General features: G+C 41.2%; 2 protein-coding genes across 2 annotated transcripts in view; one reads left to right on the top strand and one right to left on the bottom strand.

Moving 5' to 3' along the window:
- Positions 1-15663, bottom strand: part of VEZT (vezatin, adherens junctions transmembrane protein) — a 45496-nt gene extending 29833 nt beyond the window's left edge. The window contains exons 1-2 of the mRNA XM_065742664.1: positions 15537-15663; positions 1027-1161 (exon numbers count right to left, since the gene is read on the bottom strand). Of these exons, the coding sequence (XP_065598736.1) occupies positions 1027-1161; positions 15537-15572 (171 nt within the window). The 5' untranslated portion in view covers positions 15573-15663. The remainder of the gene's footprint in view (positions 1-1026; positions 1162-15536) is intronic.
- A 154-nt stretch (positions 15664-15817) lies between these two features.
- Positions 15818-23969, top strand: part of FGD6 (FYVE, RhoGEF and PH domain containing 6) — a 64803-nt gene continuing 56651 nt past the window's right edge. Inside the window, exon 1 of the mRNA XM_065742662.1 lies at positions 15818-15994. Coding sequence (XP_065598734.1) covers positions 15982-15994 — 13 coding nt within the window. The 5' untranslated portion in view covers positions 15818-15981. The remainder of the gene's footprint in view (positions 15995-23969) is intronic.

The following is a 23969-nucleotide window of genomic DNA, read 5'->3' as shown; positions in this document are numbered from 1 at the left end:
CCCAGCCTGTGGTGGCCAGGACAGAGGAGTCTGCACAGAGGACCCTTTTCTCTTCTAATTTGCATGTGTCCACAGCTAAATAAACTCTATGCTGCAGAATTAAAGCAGGCAGGCAGAAAATAACTGCTTATAGCATGCTCCATCTAGGTGGTGAAGAGAACACAGACTGACTGACTATGGAATTTTCTATATACTTGCTCTTTTAGGACCAACAAAGGGATTCCTACGTAAGCTGCCTCAAGACTGGAATTTCCTCCCCCACATTAGAGATCATGAACCACATGGCCTATATATAATTAATAACAGTAAAATCACGTTTATTTTAATAAGAAAAAAAATGAGTAGACCAATGTAGGTATTAAGTGCAAAATTAACAATGTAAAAAATTTTTATGGCATTACCCTATTTCAGTAGTCACCAAGCTCCTAATTCTCAAGAATACTTTTAATTCAAAAATGATCATAAAAACCATTAACCTTCATTTAAAATGATAGAAAAATAAGTCTGAGCTAATCAGCTGATGAACCTTCTCAACTGTTACTGTTACAAAATTGCCAAAACCTAAGCACTGTTCTACTTTCTCCTTCAGATTGGCTATAGTATTTGTACTTCCCAGAAATCCTCTTTCTCAGTGTTTTGTTACGTAAGTGATATTTAGGAACTGAATGCCTGAGAAGGGCTGAGACTTATAAATATTTTGTTCCAGAAAATCACAGGTGTTGCTCATAGAATATCATGCTAAAGCCACAGTAATAAAATTCAGTAAATAATATCATTCACAATGCTCTAGGAATTCACTCTAACCATCTTTCTTCCCTGATTCACATAAACACAAACACTTCAAAACATATTGGTAAATAGATATTCCCAAATATATTTGCAGACAACACATGACAACTGCTATTACTAACCTTTTAAAAATTATTACTATTACAGTAAGAATTCCACCTTCCAATTGTGCCTATTTGTGAAGCAATGTGGTTTGTTATTGAGAGAATAAATGTTAAGAAAAAGGAGAACACTCACTTTCTGGGCAGTATGCACAGCCCTCTCTCTCTGGCCTTCCTCTACTGCACATTGCTTTGCCTTCTGTGACACAGATGAACATACTTCAAAATCTGTGTGTCCCAAATCCTGCAGGTACTCGTAGAGTGGTGAATTCTGTAAAAGTTAAAAAATAGAAAAACTTGAAACAAACCAACCAGAAAATAAAACCAAAACACAAGGGCAAAAGATATTCCCTTTTACCACAAAATATGACTGAAACGTGATGAAGCACAGTTAAACCATGCAATGAGCAATGAGGTTTCTAACAGGAAAATACCCACATAAGAACAAATAAGTCAAACCTTTGCTTTCAATCTTCCTCAAGTTTTATCTTGACAGTAATGAAAAAGGTTGCAAAAGTCAATATACAAGTCAGTGCAATGAGAAACAAACATGCAACCAACCAACTTCCTCCAAAGGTGTATTTTTTCCAGGTTACCTGATGTTTCTTAGGCTTAAAATGTACATGTAATCAATACATATACTAAACACTTGGCAATATATTTTAAAATATTCTTGCGTGCCTCCAGAGCCCTTGATGACTGTTTTCTTAAGTTCATAAAAATTGAATCAATACATTTTGTGTCACTTCTGTTGTACCAAACATGAAAACTATAGCACATTTCAATCTTCAATAAATGAAAACTCAGTACAAACAGATTAGGAACCTAAGCAGTCTTTTACACAAATGAGAAAAAAATCCTTAGAAAACGGCTTCTGATCTCTCTGGGAACAGCACTAGCACTTCTGGCAACTGAGTGCCACAGTTATTAAAAGAAAAAAAAAATCAATAAAAAACAAACAAACAAAAAATACAACCCAAATCAAGGGATGCTGGCAAAACTGCTAATAGAAGAAAGAGCCTTGTGGAAATTTCTGAGTAAATATGAGATTCTGAGGTATGAGATTCACCACAGAGTGGGTTTTTACATTTTTAGATATTTACTTCTGCATTCCCTTTTAGTTCCTAACTAGATATCGAGATTTACTTAACTGTTATTTGTTAGCATCCACACATAAAACAACATTTATGACATATTTGATGAAAAGGATATTTATGCTGACTCCAGTTCTACTCAGTAGATGTAAGGAGATCACTTTTTAAGAAAACCTCTCATCTTAGTTGCTTAGGAGCTCATTTTCATTTCTGACAAACTTTACCAACCTCCCACACTAATAGGCAACCAGGAGAGAATTAAGTAGGAAGAACTGAAAACATTTGAAGAATTGTAAATAACTATCAGTGAGACAGCAAGAACAGTGTAAGAAAAAGGTAAAAGCTCTACAGTAACTAGCACACAATTGTGGAGGACTGCAGAAACAAATTGTGAAAATGGTATCTATCATGACCCACTTGGGCAAACCTCAAATGACTGCCTGTTGTATAGAAGAACTGAAGCAATCATCAATTCTAGTTTAAATGAACTTGTTGCTGGAAGGGTAATTTTTAACCCATCACCAAAGTGCTATCTGGACCACTCTTATCCACTGATAGCATGCAAACGCACACTTACGCACGCTCCTCTTGAGTTACTCACTACAGATTCAGAGTCCACTCACAACCTGAAACTCAAACATTCATACCAACTCACAGCTCTGTGCAGGTGCAGGCAGTCCCCCCACCCATGACAATGATGCTGCAAAGCACTACCCTGTGCTAATGACTCACTTCCTTGTGGGAATTTTTCTAGTGTGACAACCCCAATTAGACAATGAAACCCCAGATAGGCAGGAAAGAAGTTATGTTTCTCTAAAAGTACAACATGCCTCTTCACCAGAAGTTCTTAATTAAAGTGGAAAAGAAAACATAATAGACTAGAATACTTATTTTACTCAAGGCAGTGTTAAATAATCTCAGTAACTTCAGGACAAAACTTAAAATGGAATGGACATGTATAACCTTGTTTTCTTAAATTAGTCTGCATTCAAAGCAGGCGGCACACTGCCAGCACACCTGAACAACTCAAAGCCACACACACCAGAGGCTCTTAGGGTAGTATGGATATTTCAGATGGAACCAGCAAGAACATTTCAAGTTTAGACAAGTGGGTGTAGACAAAACTGCAGGCAATTACAGGTCTATCAGTCTGACCTTGGCACCAGAGAAGGTAATGGAGAAGGTCATCTGGAGTGCCACCACTCAGCATACACAAGATGAATGATGTGAAGCCAGCATGGATTTATGAAGGGCAGGTCCTGCCTGATTAGTCTGATCTACCTCTATGACAAGAAGACCCACTTAGATGAGGTAAATACAACGGATACTTCAATTTTAGTAATGTGTTTCATATTGCTTCCCACAATATTCTGCAGAAACTGGCTGCTCATGGCTTGGACATGTGTACAGTTCTGCGGGTGAAGAACTGGCTGACAGCTGGGCTCAGAGTCACAGTGAATGGAGTTCAGTCTGACCACACAGCATCCAACAATGCTCAATTCTGGGTGCTACATGCAATTCATAACAACCCCATGCAGTGGTATGGGCTGGAGGAAAGTGGCTGGAAAGGTGTCCGGCAGCAAAGGTCCTGAGGGCATTAGCTGACAGCTGGTTGAATGTGAGCCAGCAGTGTGCCCAGGTGGCCAAGAAGGCCAATGGCATCCTGGCTTGTATCAGATGTAGTACAGCCAGCAACACCAGGAAGCGACTGTGCCTTTGTACACAGTGTTAGTGAGAATGCACCTTAAATACTGTGTATCAGTGTGAAAACAAACCAAAAAGTTTCACCTATTTCACCTCAGTAAACTGGAAACCCTCCTTTTTTTTGCTGTCTTCAGTTACAACAATCATCTCCACCACACCTGTCACAAACAAGACACAAGACTATTTTTCTCTTTAATGATACTCACCTAAACAAAGACAGCTGACAAAATACATACATCAAGGAGTTTTTCCACTTCTATCTTAGCATGTACCCTCTGTCTTCTGCCTTCTCCACTACAAGGGCAAGGTTAGACTGAACCCAACCAGCTAACCAAATTATGCTAGAGATGCTGGTGATATTAACAGTTCTCTGTCGGGGAAATAAGGTAAAATTACTTCTCCTTCTGGGTCACAGCAGAAAGACCACACAGCTGATAGCTTGTCATTACAATGGATTCAAGCAAGCACCAACCAACTCAACGGAAATGCAAACTACATCTTTGGTAATGATCCAAAACCACCACAGAGCAAAAATTCAGTATGAAAAGCAATCAGTCAGCATTCCAGGAGAAGAAAAGAGAGTTTTTTATTCTGACTGTGTCAGGTCACTTCAAATGTGCAGGGCACAGGAGGGAATGATCCACGATGAGATCATTTCTTACAAGCTGATCAAGAAAAACAGTGTAAAGCTGTTTAGATTGGTTCGATTTCCCCACAGGAATGGATAAAAGAAGGCAGAGAAAGAGACAGACAGCGAGAGACTCTGTCCACCAAACCCAGAGAGAATCAGTGAAGTTCTGAATGCCATATTTAGTAGGTGAAATATTGCATAGATCTAAGAATGCCTAGTTCTTCTCTCTTATTTTTTCACAACATCAAAACCACACAGTTAACTTAATCAGTACAATTTATACTGCATGGAAATAGTAACAGTCAAAACAAAACAGAAAAAAAAATACACCTCTTCAAATGTAAATGAAACATTAGACTGTAGTTGTGATAATTTCATTTGTTCTTGCAATCAAGGTAGAATACAGCACCTTACTAGGTTTTACATAAAATCCTCCTGATTAACTTTTCAAACACCTTTAAAACATCTCCATTATCATTCGACTTGCAAATTCTTCATACTGCTGGGATATAGAAATATTTAATTGTTGAGTTGGCGAACTATAATTGATCAAAATTTAATTTGATTGTCTATCATCTATTCTTTCAAGTAAATGTACAATGTTTTCTGAGTTTCTTAGGATGAACTTGGGCATTGGCAATCTTCTAGCACACCTTCTCTGGCCACGTATTTCCTCGCCCCAATTTTCTTAAGAGATTATTAGCTAAATTTACAGTCCACATTGTAAAACTTCATTTTTTATTAACTCAAATGAAGAACTATGCCCTGCTCCCTATGGAGAAATGCCATTTTTCTCTTTTCATGATACCATGTAAGATGTGGGTACAGAAAGAACTAAGAACTGGGTTGAAGCTTCTGTGAAATCAGATTACTAAGAACTTAAATGAACAGATCATAAAAATCTTCCATTAAGACTGCATAGTCCACTCAACTTTACAGTTCATTCATTCATAAAATTTGAGGTTTACACATCTTCTTTTATTAGAAAGATAACTTACGTCATGCATTAGCCTACACTAACATAAACTATTGACATTATATTTCATGTCCTAGATACTGTCTGATTTTAAATGTTACTGACAAGTCTCTCACTTGCAAAGCTGTGCAGTCTGTATAACTCACTGAGGATTTATTCAACCAGTACTGTCAAAGGATTAATATACAATTAATGTACAAGCATTACCTTGCAATATGATAGCATTAAAATATGCTACACTATATACTTCTTATGTTTCAAGACAAGCAACATAAACATTATAACTAATACTCACAATCCTCAAGAAGCTTTAAAAACAAATACTTTAATCTTATAATATGTATGACTTCTGATAAATCATAGCATTAAATTTACAGTATCTGTTTTTTTGCCTTCTAGCTTTCCTTCCTAATACTCATGCACTCCTTCTTCAACAGCCCCATATTAAAAAATAAAAATTAAAATAAACAACCTCACAGTTGATTTTGACACTTATCCACATATTATAGGTGCTACAGTTTTAGTTTGAGAAATTCTAGACATAACAGAAATGTATCTTGCAATGAGTGGTAGGCTGTAATACAATAAAATGTGAGTCTTGAAAGAAAGCTTTTATGTTAGAATGTTAGTTAAAAGGATAGCAACACTGCTTCCGTGGATGGTTTGAATGGGAAATGTAAAATATGAATTTTCATTTTTCTATTAATATGAATCATATTACCCTAAAGGAATCTATTTCTGTTTATTTTTCAGTCTTTAACTTCACATTCAACCACTCAAATTGGACACTATTAGAATAGTTAGCATTGTTCATGCTTGACAATCAGGTTCATTTATTCATTTCTAGTTGCCTCCAGTAGAATGACACAGTAATTAATGATTTACAGACTAGAAGAGAAAAAATAACATCATGATTCAGCCTGCTCTATCACCATCCTAGCACGAGGCTAACTCTGCCTCTCATTCCCACAACATTCTGACAGTGGAATAAATAAAAAAAGTAGAAGTTTTGTTACTGTAAGTACATTAATTATATATATTATAAGCAGCCCATGCCAATTCCTCTTCACTCAGGATGACCCAGGCAAGCCAAAAAGTTGGACCCCTGTGATTAAAGCAGGTGAGGATACCAAGGTAGGGTTTTCAGCAATATATTCTATTTATTTCTGAAGTTTCTTCAAAGTTGTGTCTTCTAATTTACTTTCTGAGATCACCTAGATACAAGAGAGAGGTGTTAAGGACATCATTTTATTATGCTACTTGTCAAAAGCACATTCTCGAAATGGAGAACAGCTCCAGGACAGCCAATGAGCAAGAAGCCATTATTCTTTTGTACACTTCTTACAGACTAGACAAGGAAAATCTGGTTAATAAGTGAAACAGCTTGTCTGATATGGTTGATGCACTTAACAGGAATAAGCCTTCTCAGATTTTAAGAATTTGGATTTTCTGGGAACAAGAACAACAAAAACTCCTGTCTATTTCTTTATGACTTTTCTAATTCACTACTGTAAGTCACAATGCAAAGCCACCCAACTGTAAACAGAAGTTTATAATATAGCGTAGGTTTATATAAGCTCTCACTTCAAGAAAAAAATTGCTTTCCTCCTTATTCACAGCTTTCTTAGCCTATATATATTATATTTCACTCAAATACGTTTAATGACAACTGTCTTTTTTTAATGTTGAAAGCAGTTGAGTCTCATTCTAATCCCAAGATTCTGTTCTTTACCCCCTCTTCCAAGGCTTAATTCAAAGACACTTTCCACACAGCACTGACTTAGAAAAAAACCCAGCTCCTAAACTGAATCAAAGATCAAACATCTTGTTCACAACTCTAAGCCTACAGCAAAAATAAATACCCAAACCAAGACAAATATTAACAAAAAATAAAACACATAACACTGTATGTGATGGAAAGGTTGTTATCATAGAGGATCTTTTTAGCTGCAGAAAAGAGCTTATTTTTTATTGATATCTCCCCAACTATATTTTATCCATTGAGCAAGCACAAACATTGCACTTTAATACGTAAAGGCATTTTATGTACATTCTCAGAAAAAAACTTTTGTAATCACACATAATAAAACATTGTTAGCTTTCACAGTTTTGTTACAATAGCAGCTGAATATGAAAGCCACACCCAAATTGTTTTTGCTGATGCATTGTGAACTACATGACTCAGGATTTCTCCATTAGAGATGGGGTCTTCCCACACCCAAAATTCTTTACTAAGATAACATTTACTACGTGGTAACCCCCTGCTCCAGTTTCTAACCATAGCTAACGGGGCAGAATAAGCTTAAAAGTAACACTGAATGTGATTGCAAAAAATAAAAGGGTTTAAGGATCACTTCTTAAAATGCAGGTATGTTTTTCAGAGCTGAGCATTCTAATAGTACAGGATCATCATCAAACAACCTCCAAAAAGACTACAAGCTGTGAATTCTCAGTTTAAAAAAGATTCTGCTTTTCTACAAAGCTTAACAGATTAGCTTAACAGGTGGCAAAACTCACAACCAAATGAACTGTATTGAAATCTCTCCATCCCTCTCAAAACAGAACTTGAAAAAGTTGAGTTAGCACTTACAGACAGAGCGATCTTTGTCTCCTGGAAGAGGGTATTCCATTTTTCTCTCCTGTACTGTTCCCACGCATCCGACAGAATCTCGCCCACCTCCCCGTTTCTTTCCACTCGTCCCTCCAGGATGAACCAAGCCGAGGATGAAGAGAAGCAGTCAATGCAATCGCACCTGTGCTCCTGCACAGTAGCATTTTCCTGACAGCATCAGCAGATGCAGTTCGAAACTTCCCAGGACTGTGCAGTTTCTCCTGACTAATGTGGCTTTATAACTGGGGGGAGGGAGGTGAGGATGACAGATTGCCAAATGCTTTTAAAAAGATACTGCCTGAAAGAATTACTGCACATCGATCTTGCATGAAGTCATTAATAAGATTTCCCAAACAACAGTATTTAAAAGCCTTGGACTTATTCTCCTGGCTGGCATCTACCTCCTCCTTTCATCTGACTGACAAGCAGCCAGTCACTGGCGGAGCTAATATTAGACCGACTTCGACAGTAAAAGAATCATTTACATTTTCTATTCTATTTTCACCACCACAGTAGGCAGGCTTTGGTCTCTCCAATGCTACACTACCATGTGATTTAGAAGCAGTTTCCGAGAACTACTTTGAAGCCATAATGTATTCCTGGATATTTTCTGATGCACGGTGTATCTCTAATTGCATGCACTTCTGCATTCTGAAGAGCTTTATAATCCATGCACGGTTCCATGTCACTGAACTCGTGGAAAGGGAAAGCTCTTTCCTTTGCATTTTCAGCAGGAGGTGGCACATCACTCCCATAATGGAAAAGTCTTATGGGGAAGCCTTACGTGCTAAGGAAAGCTCTGAAACTCATTAATCCAAAGCTCCCGTTGCTATTTACCCAATCAAAAGTGGACCTGTGAATACAAAAGCTGAGCAGAACCTCTCTGTCAAGGGCAGAAATTAATAATAACCGAAAAACTGAAGGCAGAAGTAGTAAATGCTATCTTCTCTGGAAGGCAGAGAAAGAGGCCTACTATGGACCTACAGTCTTGGATGGGTAGTCACTGATCATGAAAGCCACCACACTGAGCTGTCACGTGAAACTCATAGCTGGTTTTATACTGGTCACTAATGCTCACAGATTTTATCTTTCATTTAAATGTAAAATGAAGTTCATGAACTTAACGTATCTGTCTGGTAAGCTAATAGAATATTTCCCCATCCAATCAAGCACAGCAAGAGATTTCATATTTTATTTGAGTGTCTCAAGGAAGTTGGTCCATGACAGAATGGTGAAAACAGTACTACAGTGCAGAGGAGGACTCCAAATCTTTGGACCAAGAGATCTAAAAAATAAATTGCTGAGGATCATCACATGCTTTTGTCTTCAAATTGCCTGTTAGAAGTAATAATGGCAATATGGGTTTGCAAACCACACGGACCATACAATATTTTCCTCTGTCTGCTTAAACTATATATTAACATTATTCAAAAATGTCTGAAGAATATACTTGGCACCCACAATCACCAGAAGGTTTCTTACACAGTTTTAAGCTGGGAGTTCCTTCTGTTTTCACTCTGGTATCACCTGCCTCCCCCCAGTGATGTGATGAAAAGAGAACACACAGCCTGTCCTCCCCTTCCTCATAGTAGACTACTGAGAGGCAGAACAAGTGAATTATTCCACTTGCCAGTGGACTAGACTCTGTGAGCACAGTTTTAACAACTACCCAAATGTAAAATAATATTTCACAAGCTTGTTAAAATATAGGACAGACGACTTAGCTGGAAGCACAAGTACAGAGCTGAAAATGCCCTTATGGAATAGCATTTGGATCACCTTCATCCCAGTGTTCTGAAAGAATGGGCACATTAGATCAAAGATCCAGAAGAAAAGATTCTTTAATACATCTATAAACTCACCAAGTGGAAAACACCAAACATACTGCCAACGAGAAAAAAGCAATATGCCAGTTCTACAAATCTGATCAAAACCTGGCATGCTACTGCAAATAATTAATCTTCCTTGAAAAATTCAAAGACTAAGAAGAAAACAAATCATCAGCAAAGATACCATATGAGTTCACCAGAGGTAGATGGCATCAAATCCTGTGATGAGACGGCTCATTTTCTAGATAACGAAAACTGAGGAAATTCACATGGACTTTTGATACCGTGCCTTGTGGGGTCTGGGCTTTCAATACTATGCCGTATCAGTTAAGATAGGAAATGAACTAAATACATAAATGACAAGAGATAACAGTGAGCTGCATGGAATGGAAAACCATCAGGTCAGACAGTTACAAATGGAGTTCCTCCAGAATCAGACTTTGATCAAAGCTTCATCTTCATACCAAGAGAATGCTAATGAAGTTTCCTGATAACACCAAGGAATATCATGTGTAGAAAAGCGATGAAATATCATACATAAATAACCAGATGACCTCGAGTGATAATGACATGCAAATTAACAGTAGACAACAGCAATATCTTACATAGTGTGATAAATAAAACTCTCTCTCCATGAATGTGAAAGCTGTTGATAAAATTAAGTACAAACATGAACAGCTACCTTAACACATTAAAACTGAATCAGTGGTATGATCACCTGAAAAAGTTGCCTGCAGGCCTTGGATGCAAGGATCAAAGTATTCCCAACAGAAACAAGTGAAGATAATTATACAAGACCCCAGCAAGAACACCAAATATCATGCTGCAGGCTCATGTAAAGAAAGATGAACTCAAGCCTGAAGCAGTAAATAATAGGAACATCTGTTTTGTAAAAGGAGACTAAATATATTGGATTAGTCAGTTAAGCAAAATCCTTAGCCAAAATAGGATTGCTTTCTGTGAATACACTGAGAGCTAAATTCCAGAGATGGAAAAGAAGGGTATATGGTAATGGACAACATTAGCAGAAGTACAACTATAAAGCAGTCATGAATAAATTTCAAGTCAGGAAGTAGATGGAAGTTACTAACTATCCAAACAATAAAGTTCTGATACAGTCCTCCCACTGGAATAATGATGTACTTAATAAACATTTTAAATTTATATATTCAAAAATAAAAAGAAATGAAGAAACAAACATTGTCCAAACAAACAAACAAACCCACCTGACCAAATCAACAATAACAACAACAACAAAAAAGCAAGTCCAGTCTCACACCAAAACACAACAATTTTCCAGAGGACTCAAGGGTTCCATGGCTCACAGTCCATTAACTGACTTAGAAATCATCACAGCACAGGGTACACTATACCTTAACTACAGCATTCTGTCTTCTATGCCACTTTAGGTTATGAAAACCTCATCTCAAGAACTTATCATCAAGTTTCCTTTATCCTATGATCTTTAATAAAATAAGAGACACAAATAAAATGTTTTTTTTCCACAGTCTGCTCTACATTAAAGCAATTTTTGATTTGCCACACTGCTGGCAAACAAATACATGCCAGGCATATCAGGGGCACTTCTGTGTCATTTGAGTTCTGCTCCCTCTCCCCTAATATTTGTAGCATTTTCATTAGAAGAGAAACTGAATGTAAAACAAGGTCTGAAGTTAAAAAGTAAGAACTGAAGTACTACAAATGTAAAAACTTGGACAGAAGAGGGCTATGCAGTCAGTGAATGAGAATATCTGGGTGCTGTAGGAATTTACTTATAAGCTGGATAGAGGATGGCAACACTTATGGACCGGTAAAGTGACCATCACTCACTATTATTCAATCACAGTGATCCGTGATGGCTTTTGAACTTCTGCATGGAAAACACTTCTTTGCCAGGGCAGTGATACCTTCCTTGTGCTTGCCTTCCTTCAGAGGTATTCAATAAAGATCAATGGTCTTCAGAAGCTCATAAATGCCTCTCAGTGAACCATCATCTGTTTGATGCTGCAAAATTTATAATGTAGACCATTGTCATTGATGCATTTAAGCCTGATGGACAGAGCTATGACTTGAAAAACGTGCAGTAAATAACACTGGACGTAAGCGTGATGTGGAACAGCTGAAGCAAACCCCATTCTGTCTGAGCACAGAAAATGCAAAGGAGCTCTTCTTTCCTGATTATGTATTTGTTAGAATACTGACAGCAACATTTCTTTGATGTAAGAATTGTGATCAAGAATACTCACTTTCAGGAACGTAGGAATTTTTTGAAAGCTGTAACAAAAAACATTTTCCCCAGCCTGGTACACTTGCATTAGGTGACAGTAAACTAATTCTCAAGGATGTATGCTACTTCTAGCCACTCTGACTTAGAATACCAGCACACCAGGCATCTAAACAGGCCCAGGGAAAGACCTGACTATTAAGCAGGAAGAGAACAGCTTTCAGCATGCTCCTAACTGGATGAAAGGCCATACTGGAAAAGCCTCATGAACATAAGTAATCTAGCACATTGAGTTATCCTGCTGCTGTATGACGGTTTTTACACTGTATGTGGGAAGGGAAACAGTAAATAGAAAATGAATGAAGAAGTATAAATATTCCCAGGCAATGTCAAGGGTGTTACAAGAGAGCACTGAAGTGCTGTCCAACTGCCAGATGCAAGGAAGCACACCAATAACGTGGCAGAGCCAGGTAGTCTGCTTCTTCATGTTTATTAATGCAAAAACACAAAATGTCAAAGATTTAAAAAGCACTGCATCCAGTGAAAGCGTTATTTTTTTCATACCTGAAGACAGTATCAATGGCACTTCACCCATGCAGAGCCCGTGGAGCCTGCAAGAGCCTTATACCCATAACACAGATCAGCAAACCCACTGACCACAAAGCTGTCTCAGCCTCTCTCCGACCGATCTACACTTAAGTGACATTGTATTCATCTTTTCCTAGGAAAATTGTCTAACTTTTCCAGGTAATTTTAGTGAAGCAAAAGAAACAAGTAACTGATTACTTCTTCTCTGGTGACAGCAACAGGACCCAAGAAACAGCATGGAGCTACATCGGGGAGAGCCAGGTTTGGGAAGACACTGGAACAAGCTCCTCAGGGCAGTGAGCAAAGCCCCAAACTGCCGGACTTCAAGCATTTGGACAATGCTGTCGGACAAAGGGTTTGAGCTTTTTGTAATTCCTGTGTGGAGCCAGGATACTCTTCGACTCTATGAGCTGTTTCCACACTGGAAGACTTTACAGAGCAGTATCAACAGAAATTATTGTAAAATGCTGGCCATTCCTGCACAAGTCACACTGAACCAGAAACCCTGTCCTCTAGCATGAGTGAACAGAAGAGATGTTTAATCATGCTATCCTGGTACCTGAGTGAAAAGGAGGAGGAGAAAGAAAATATTACAGGTACAAGACAGAGGTAGAAGTGCACTAGGCTATGAGACCATACACTCACATATTTTCTTCACAGCAGTTTTGTTGAGATTGTATGTTGTCTTCGAGTGTTGTCTAACATCTTGGCATTTCTCAGTGTTCTTCCTCTGTCAGGAGTTTCTCTACTCTTACAAAAGAGGCTTCAGACTAGGAGTCGTCATGAACATAAAAAGATGTCCTCTCTGCTTTGTCCATTTCTTCTTTTCTGCTAATTTCCACGTTGCCATCTGATGTACAAATGCATTTTGAGGAAACTGGGCCAGCAGGAAGAGGGGGGTGATTGTCCCCCTCTATTCAGCTCTTGTGAGGTCCCACCTGGAGTATTGTGTCCAGGCCTGGGACCCCCAGCACAGGAAAGATGCAGAGCTCTTTGAGTGGGTCCAGAAGAGGGCTACTAAAATGATCAGAGGGCTGGAGCACTTCTCCTGTGAGGAAAGGTTAAGGGAACTGGGCTTCTTTAGCTTGGAGAAGATAAGGCTCTGGGGACACCTCACTGTGGCCTTCCAATACTTGAAGGGAGCGTATAAACAGGAGGAGGAGTGATTGTTTACATGGGTTGATAGTGATAAGGGGGAATGGCTTTAAACTAAGGCAGGGGAGATTTAGATTAGATATTAGAAGGAAACTTTCCACTCAGAGAGTGGTGACACACTGGAACAGGTTGCCCAGAGAGGTTGTGGATGCCCCATCCCTGGATGAGCTCAAGGCAAGGCTGGATGTGGCTCTGGGCAGCCTGGTCTAGTGGTTGGTGACCCTGTCCATGGCAGGAGGGTTGAAACTAGGTGATCTTTGAGGTCCTTTTCAACTCAGGTCATTCTATGATCCTATGAAACTATCCAAATACACTAAGATATAATAAGAAAAGAACAATTTGACTTAATACAACCCAGAATCAATAAGAAAATGGGCTAAAACTTCCACAGATGTCCTCTGGAATAAGAAGAGTTCAGCTGCTTAGAAGACTATCATAAAACACCTTTCTATGGTTTGAAGGTATGTGTATAAGACAGGAGGACTAAGAGAACATGACCAGCATTGTAAACAAAGACTGATGCAATGAATAAGGCAAAATTTGTCACCACTGCTTATCATGTTGTCCAATATTCTGCTCACAGAAGTGCCAGAAGCTCAGAGAAAAGCAGCCACTCACAGTAACCTAGGTCCACATGCTGAAGGTCTCCTTGCAGCACTGACTGCTGACTTGGGAGGAAGATAAGCTGGACACTGTTATGTGAAAGCACACAAGTAACATAGTAAATTCTGTGTACTCACACACACCAATGCTTGATATAGCAATGCACCAAGAAACTCAAATATAGAGAAAGAAATGCATTGCCAACACACACAGAAAATAGTCAAGTGCAAGCTCACATGCCAGGAGATCTTTTATTTCCTACACAGCAGAACTTCTCCCTGTTTTAATCAAAACTCTAAGCACTGCCTGAACTGGGAAACTATAAATCAAATGAAGCAGTAAGTTCAGAGGGCAAGTACCACACCTGAGAAATAAATTCTCACCAAAGATTTACACCATTTGAGGCAGTGATTTAACATCGCAGCAGCAGAAGGGACATGCACTACTGATCACACTCAAGGCTGATTGTGGATAACAACTCCGTGTTACAGATCAAAGCCACGAGCAGGCAGTACTTAACAGCTCGAAAAAAAAAGTATTCCTCACGTAAGGAGCTTGTACCATACTGGTAAAAAACAAAGGCTTTCTTATAATTAATTACTTTAAAGACAGTATTTCTGTATAACCTCATTTTCTGTATGCTTGAAGAATAGTTGTGGCCAGCACGGAGATGCACTCAGTGACCTACTGCCAATCGATCCCATTTTGTAACCGAGTGTATCTACACAACGATAGCCAACGTATTTACCCATTGATTTAAATGAGGTATTGTAGAGGTAATTAAGAAGACGGGCGATGCTTGATGCAATACAATGCTGTACGCAGTGTAAGCAACACAGCCGTTAGAAAGACGGGTGCGCAGCACTTGGACACGGGTGTGAGTGTGTGCACGCACCCCTCCCCCGAGTCAGACTGGGGCTCATCGGCCGCACAGAGGGCTCGGACCCTTTGTCCGTGCCCCATCCCGCCCCGCAGAACAGCGCGCTGCCCGCACACCTCCCTCCGCTCCCCGCTGCTCCGGCTCCGCGCTTCCCGCCCCGCCCGGCCCTGCCGCTGCCGACGCCCGGCGCGGCCCTCGGGCCTCCCAGGGCGGCGCTCCCCCCCCGCGGCTCCCGGCCGCGTTCCGCGCTCGGCGGTCACCTGGGGCCGCCCCCGCGGGCCGCGCCGCAACGCCCCGGCGAGGGGCGGAGAGATGCGGGCCCAACCCGCCCCGGGTCGCCCCCGCGCCCACCTCAAACACCACTTCTTCGTCAAACTCCGGTGTCATCCTCCCGCCGCCATGCCACCCCCTACGGGCACGCTGGGAAACGGAGTCCGCCCCGCCGCCGGCGGCACCTTCCCCGCCCGGCGGCCGGCGGAACTACAGCTCCCGGCGGGCACGGCGCGCCCGCTTCCGGGCGAGGGCGGGGAGGGCAGGGCGGCGCGGAGGCGGGCGCCGGGCGGGCCGGGATGGGATAGCGCCCGGCAGGGGGCGCCGCAGCGCACGGAGCCGCGGTAGCGGGGCGCGCGGCGGGCGCCGGCAGCGCGCAGTGTGCCGCACGGCGTTATGCGGGAGCGAGCGGAGGGCGCTGCCGTGGGGCGGCGCGGGCGGACGATGGACTCCCGCTGCCAGGTCCCGAGCGGGGCCGCGCCGTGACGGATAGGGGAGCGCGGAGCGGAGCGGTGCGGGGAGCGCCATGAGCTCCGCCGGTGAGTGCCGGGGGAACTGGGGAGCGGCCGGGGAGAGAGGCGGGCGGGACGGCGGCACGCTCCGGTGCCGGACTGTCCCGTCCCACTTGCGGCGCCCCCGGGGCCGCCCCGAGCCGCGGAAGCAGCCCGGCGTGGCCGCTGTCACTGACGAGCGGGAGCGGTTAGCTGGCCGGGAGCTTTGCTGGCAGGACAGCCCCGGCTCCGGCCCTCTGCCGGGGCAGAGGCGCTGCGTAGCGCTCGGAGGGTCCCCGGACGGCTCGAGCTGCGGGGAGCTGCTGCCCGGCCGGTCCCAGCCCCTGCCGTGGACGGGGACACCTCGCAGCAGATGAAGCCGCCCAGGGCTCCGTCCGGACTGGCGGTCAATGCCTCCGCACACGGGGCACCCGCAGCTTCTCCGGACAGCCTGTGCCGCTGTCTCAAGGAAAATCATTCTCTTAACATCTAACCGATGAGTCCTCTGACAAAGAGTCCCTCCCCAGCTTTCTGCCTTAGGTGCGGGACCCGTCCCGCTCCTGCCGTGCCGACCTGCTGCCATTCCTGCCGCTTTCCTTCCCGGTTTTAAGCGGGATGGCCAAAAAGGCTGCGAGGCAAATTCCTTCTTTAAAAGCAGAGTTCCCCGTGCGGGGGAGAGTTGCGGGTGCTTTCCTTTCTCTTTGTTTATCCGGTTGTGTGTCAGTAGTACTTTTGTTCGCCCATCTGCTGCATTAGCGGGTTCCTTTCTTAGGCTGCTTCAAGATGGGGATGGGAGTCATTTCTGCATTGAAAAGATGCCCTGTGGAATCGTGATGTATCGAGTGGAAACGCAACTAATTACAGTGCGAGCCTGAAGCAGCAAAGTGTTTCCTGTAAGGATCTGGGGGGAGGGCTGTTTTAAACCAAAAGGAATACACATTTTCGAGCAGAAGCAGAAGTCAGTTTCTTAGTGTTTTTCTCTCAGAGATGTCAATTTGTTTTCTAATTTAGCATTAGCTAAGTTTTTTGGGGTCTTGTATTCAGTCAGAATTTACTGGAAAATAAAAGCAGTTGAATGCATCTTTCCTCTCCATTTTTTCTATCCCCAGTGGAACTGATCTTGGTTAGTTCTGAAAACCATGTAATAAAGCAGTGTATCACCTCCACTTAACAGCTGGATTGCATGTTCACATATTGAGTAGTGCTACTGGTAGTACAATTGGCTGCTGCTGCTGCTTTTTTTTTTTTTTTTTTTTAAGAGTTAAGCAGCTGTGCAAATAGAAGATCTGTCTTAGGGGGTGCCCAAGAGCTTAGAGCTGGGCTGTTAAAATTAAATTGGATACAGCAGTAAGTTTCTGAATGCTGGGTGGGTTGCCAGCAGCTAGCAGTCACTGCAGGGCTCGCAGGGTCTGCCGTGCTGTTAAGGGGTCGTGTTGTGATAGAGTGTGTGGGGAGGGTGGAAAGGGGGGGTATTCACATGGGCATAGTCACTTGGAAAGCAAAAGAGAAAGCAGTAAGGAAAAAGTGTGAAGACTTTTGGAAAATGTGAATTTTAGCAAGCAATTAGAAGGGGAAGGCATAGGGAGTGCTGGCGGGCAGGGAGGTGAAGGTGCGAAGCTGTGGAGAGTGTTGAAGGGGGGTGAAGAATATATGCTGTGTGATGGATTATGTGAGGGTAAAAAAAAAAATATCTGGGGAACAGGCAAGATGGGTTCAGAGATTCATCTCGCTGACAGTGCCGTGACGGCTTTTGGCAGTTTGGATAAGAAGCTCACGGGCAGGGCATGGCTCAGGAGACCTAGTGCTGAGGAGACACTTCTAACAGTTGCATGTGTGCCTGTAAGTGTTGTCACGGAATTAAGCTTCTGAAATACATAGACATGCTTTATAAGGCTAGTGCTTAAATAGAAACGCACCACCTCCTATGTTTTAGTTTCAGTCCAGTGACCTTTGGGATCTATTTCCTATATTGAATTTTTTTTAATTGCAGATTTGGTCACTTCACTGTTTCTGTGCTATGTGAAATAGCTTTCTGATAGCTAAGTGATAATGCAGATTAGATGTACAAATGTTCATGTGAAGCCTTCAGATGGGACTCGCATTGCCTTCTGCTCTTCATCCAGGTCAGCCTGGAGGTCTGCAGGGTCTGGTATCTTGTTTTAACATATTTTTACAACAAAGCAGTCTTGTAGAGCATCATCAATATTTGTAGTTATGATTTTCAGAGATGAGTGACCTTGGCTTGGTAAGCAGGACTCTGTAAGGGACAGTGATACCTGAGGTGGAGAGAGAGGTACAGAGTACTGCTTCTGCCTGTTGTCTGAAGCTGCAGAAAGCAGCAGTGTCCCAGCCTCAGCCCTGCTCTAGGTTGCCTTTTGCCTCTCTGCATGACACCATGCTTTTTCCGTATTTTCTGCTTCCTCCATAAAATTGTTTCAGTTAAATCTCAGCCCAAAGCTGGCTGTTATTCAGCAATAGAAGAAACAGTTCTTTTATAGCTGTTGTCTTCATTTACGAAAATATATATGTAAACCTGGACTTGTTCAGAATTAAGTAACTATAGCACTTAAAATACTTGTAGATAATTTAAAGCCCATCTTGCTGCAGTTGAGAAACCTGGGGATGGTTTCACCTTTCAGTAGCAGCTAATGTTGCATTGCTTGCTCGTGTGCTGCACATTGTTGTATGTGATGCTGATGAATGTGCATTCACTCATTTTCTATTGTGCTGTCTCCAAGTATGTGTTTTGCCTTTAAAAGGGAAAAACAAAAGCTGAGTTATGAGTTTCACAGTTATTATTTCTTGCTGAAGAAACAGCCCCTTATATGTAACGATACGGATTATTTAATGTAGGCAGAACATACAGCTCGAATTCAAAATCTATCTTGACAGCAGCAATGAGAAATATGTAGTGCATTTTAATGTCAAAAATGTGAATCAAAGGAAAGAAAAAAAAAAAAGCAGGAACAGAATAAACAAAACCAATGTGACGTTTCTGATCAAATCTCATTGCTTTTGAGGACTGAAGAAATGGAGCCTACAGGGTTTAATGCCCCTTTAACCCTCCAATGTGTCAACTCTTATTATAGTTACTTGGCTTTATCTCCAGATGTGATCTTAAAAGGTTGTTTATGCGTCTCTTGCACTTACCCTAAAGTTTTTCCCAACTTTCCTGTGTTATTTCAACAAGTTGTGGGACAACCTGAGATTTTCAAATTAATGTTTTCCTTCTGCAGTTTGTTTATGATGTTTTCTAAAAACGTGGTGGCTGGAAACCATCGTGCTCCCTTGTATTTTAAAAACTACATATGTTCTCTTCCGGGATGTCATGACTCATTCCTTTTCTTGTTTACTTTTTAACATTGTGACACCTGAAAAAATCAAAGTCTCTGCTTAATGAAACAAACCCACATTCGCAGGAAATAAATTAATGAACTCAAAAGACTTTTTTGAGGTGTTTGTCTAATAAAACCTTTGCGTAGATGTGAAAGTAAAGTAACTGAACTGAAATGTCTGTTAGTGTCATGAAAAATTTAAGCTGCTCAAGAGCAGAAGTTTTGCAGCACTCTGTTTCACTGTATTAACTGCCATCACACTGATCTTTGTTGAATGTATGGCAATAATGTATAGCGTTATTCCTGTCTTCCTACACGGAATATGTGCATAGGGTCAGCTATTACTGAATAGCTGATTTATCAGATTCACACCTTGGCTTACCACATGGCAAATTGACTGTGTACCTGTACCTTCATTCTAGGTCCAGGTCCCATAAAAATCTCCTTATGCCACCCTGACCGATCACTTCTCTGTCTTCCTGCCATTCTGTGGTCGAAAAAGGAAATCACCTTCAGGCAGGCTGTAGGGCCATGGAGGAAGGTGGCCTTGGGCAACGAGCCCATCCCAAGGACCCTGGAACCCAGGAGAGATGTCCCTACCCGTGGTGACCATTGCAAGCATGACAGCCTGTGTTGCCCAACAGACAGGCTACTGGGCTTTTGTGTTTATTCAGTATCCTTTTGGCTTGGCTTGTGAAGGAGGACTGGGGTAATCCATCACAGACCACAGACTTGTTTTCCTGCAGCTGAAACCCTTTGTCCCCATTTTCTTGGCCAGATGAAGGTGAACATAACTTTTTCCTGTTCTTTTGCTGTTCCCAAGTGTGGTGGCTGTTCAAAATCACAACTTGGGAAAGTGTTCCTTTAACACCAAGGGGTTTACTGCAGAAGATGCAGTACTATGAGAGCTTTTCCCAAAGTTCAAATCTATAGCTTCTTTTCCCCTGCCTTTTTCCTGCATATAAATACTGAATGGGCAAAATTACCTGGTGTCAAAATCGCAGGAGATTTAGAGCTGTTCTGTAATGTTTCTTTAAGACTGCATTATTATGCTGGCTTTCTTGCTAATTCACTATGTTGCATAGGTGAATAGATGGGAGCGTTTTTAAGTGAAGTCCTTAGTTGCCAAATTCTATAATCCGAAGGATAGAAACAGGCACTTTAAGGCCAGAGTGCTCAGTGGAAGTTGCTCCAGGGCAAAGGTAGGAGAGGAGCATGGTTCCCTCAAACGAGGCTGAGTGTCACAGAGAAACTCAGCAGGATGGGCTGGGTGTAACGTTTTCCTCAGCACACTGGAGGAGATAATTCACCAGAGGGACAAACGTCCGCTCTGTACTGTGACCTGAAGGTGGACAAAGAAGGAGTGTATGCATTGGCCCACACTACTAATGGCTATTATTGTTAGAAAAATAATGCCCCTTTTCATCTTTTTTTTTTTTTAAAGCATGGAGTATTTTGGTATTTTTAAACTTTTTTTTCCCCTCTAGTGCTGTATGTAGTGTTGGGTGTTTACAGATAAGCAATAGATTTCCTGTTGGTGGTGGCAGTTTTGTTAGTTGCTTTATTTATGGATTTCTTCCTTTCCATAGCCAAGCAGGACAGAGTATCTCTGCCCACTTCTGTGGCTGCCAACCATTTAATCCACTGGTTCACATGAAACTTTGTTTCTGCTCTTACTCTTGGCTTTCTTTCTGGTGGTCCATGATGCTAGTCTGAATGCATGATTCCCCTCTGAACACTCGGTAAGATTGGATGGGAAGAAACAGCGATTCTCTGTTTCAGTCCCCTGAGTAACACAAGCAAGGGAATCCAATGTTCAGTCTAAAGTTTCCTCTGAAATCTCACACATCTCAGAAAATGAGTTTAGGTTGATTGTGAGTGCTGCTGACTCAACCACAACCATAGACAAGATGTTCCTGAAGTCAGTTATCCTTAGGTGTAATAGTAACTCTTCTTTCTAGTTCAGCCGTGGGATTTCAGTGTGTCTTTGTTTCTTGATTGAAGAGCCATCTATTAGGAAAATCTCTAATGTTTCCACAAATATATATGCTGTCACTGTCTGTACTTCTTGGCATTTGAGGTGTGATTTTTAGACTTTAGGTATTTGTTATAGCTATCTCTTGGTTTCATCCCAAGTTTTCCTTTAAGAATGCCAGTGGTGGTATAGCATATCACATATAGCAGGTGTCAATGCCCCTCAACTTTTAATATTTATCTTTTTCCTTTTAATCTGAGGGATTACTTAACCACTTTAGCTGTAGACTTGTGTTTGTCTTATATAAAATATCTATCTACAACTATTCCTGAATTCTCTTCAGTTTCTCCTCTCCTAAGTATAACCGACAGCCTCTGTTCTTAGGTGAACAGTTCATTTTGGCACCAGGAAAAACCCTGTCATTCAAACAAGTCACCACATTGGGCTTTTGTTCTGTAATGCTTCCTCGATTATATTTCTTGTTTTCCACAAAAAGGCTTGCTTTCACTTGTCTTTTAACAAGAAGTCATTCTTTCATGACTTCCAGTCATTCGTTACACCTTCATATGTATCAGTTGCCTCCTACTTAGTTTTTTTCTTTTCAGGGTGGAAAAAGTGTCCCTTTTAAAACAATGCACGACATGAACCTGGTTTGGATTTGTACACAGTGAATTAAATAAGTTCATAATCAATGGTACTTCAATTATCATCAATTTCTAATCGATATCTAGTAGTTACACTTTTACCCTAGATTAGCTACTTTTCTATTGTTGTTGTTAAGAAGTTAATCACCTTTATTTTTTATAAACTCAAAGATGTTTGGTTGAGCAAAATTGGTGTGCATTCCCTTTCTGGATTCTTCGCTTTTACAACATAAGCATATATGTGGGCTCATCACACAGCTCCTGATTCAGCCACCTACTGCAGATCTGTCTTCATGCTGAGGCTGTCACATGCCTGTTAAGACACTGACCCTTATCCATTCTAGTTGAAACTGGCAATCATGTGAAAGCAGATAGTGGGGTCTTTGTCTCTTCTTCCCATTTCAATAGTTTTTAACATTCAAGTCATTTGAAAAATTCTAGTAGGCTTTGAAAGTCCTACCGGATCATGCTTCTTAATGAGAGGGAATTTTTCTGGCTCTATTCATTGTCCAGGTTTCCAGTGTTGGCACATAGACGACTCTACATTCTCATGTTTTAGCTGTGAAACTCATAGTATTACATCATACCTTCTCATTGTCTTCCCTTATGAATGCCAGCTGAAAGCCCTGCAGGTTAATCTGGTTTGATTGCTCTCTGAAATATTAGCCAGTTCCACTATAGTGAAAGAAGCTTTAGAGTTTGGCAGACATCAGTTCACAGAGTGAGACAACTAATCTGTGGGATATCACTTACCTAGTTGGAGTTTCATCTCCTGAATCTTCTGCAATCTTCCCCTCTCATTAGGGGATCAGGAAGGATTCCCAAGCAATCTGTTTCTCTCTGTTTTCAGGGAGCTGTAGTAGCTTAATAAGTATTACTGAGCATGGCCCTGTAGATGAGTGATTGCCCATGCAAAGGGTTAATATTTTTTTCCCAGCAAACTATTGGCTTACAGCTCCCTGTATGGGAAATCCTTATCTTTGGAGAGGAAATAGAAGGTGGTACATCCTTTGCAGCAACTGATAATTGGGTCACCATGGCTCTCATTTTTGGCTACATGGAGCATTACTTTTCAAAGGGAATTCTATGCTCCCTCTTGCAAAATGTCTTAAAAATTGTCTCTGCCATGAGATTTATCTCTTCTTTTTTTAATAGAAGTGCAGCAAGGACAGCTATTCTAAGTCTAAGCAGAGTCAGTCTGGATAGCGTTTAATGATTCATGTCCTAGAAAAACATTGTTTTCCTGTTTCTATAGTGGAGACATTGTTCCTGCTGTCTGCTTGGAGCAGTGGCTTGGTGTTGGGGAAATGCTTGCATCTGAGTGCATCTGCCTCTTTTTTTTTTTTTTTTAACATCTAGATTCCTTTCGAACAGAAAGACAAAACAAAAAAACCACTCAAGACTGAAACTTTATTCTTATGTTTTCAGGCTAGAGACTTGAATAGAATTGAACATTTATAATAATAAATAATAAAAAAACAAGCCCATAGTTCAAATGAAACAATGAATAAATGGCTTATCCAATCCATTTGCTGTGTAAGATCAATTATATGTTTTCTTGAGACTTTTATTTAACACCTGTATGACTTCCTGAAAGTATACAAAAATATTGTGCAAAACACAGTTAACAGGTACAGAGGTAGTACATATAAAAATAGAGTGAGAAACTCAATTACTGTATGAGTGAGTCTTCACATATCAAAATCTCTCAGAGCACTTAGAAATTATTTTCCAATGTATGCACTGGTCATAACTTATCTCCTTCAATGTTAAAATCTTTCAGGCATATTAGAAATAATAATAATACAAAATAAAGCAAACCCAGAACACAACAGTGTCTAAGTTCCTCTTGTTCTTTTTCCTTCCCTCTCCTCTCTCTGAGCTTTGTCATCCACTCTGGTCAAGTGGGTCATAAGTCATAGATAGCAGTGGTGGCTGTTTCTAGGTCACAGTAACATGTTTGGAAGAGTGATTTTATAAGTCGCACAGAAATAACATTTTATTCGTACAGTAATAAGGCATTGGCTTTCTGCAAATTATTGCATTAACTTCACACCTCAGCTCATTGA

This window comes from Cyrtonyx montezumae, unplaced genomic scaffold (assembly GCF_038088225.1).
Source record: "Cyrtonyx montezumae isolate F1298 unplaced genomic scaffold, pur_monq_1.0 scaffold_3, whole genome shotgun sequence".
Lineage (NCBI taxonomy): Eukaryota > Metazoa > Chordata > Aves > Galliformes > Odontophoridae > Cyrtonyx > Cyrtonyx montezumae.
Note: the sequence above shows the minus strand (reverse complement) of the source record. Positions and strands in the feature narration are given on the sequence as shown.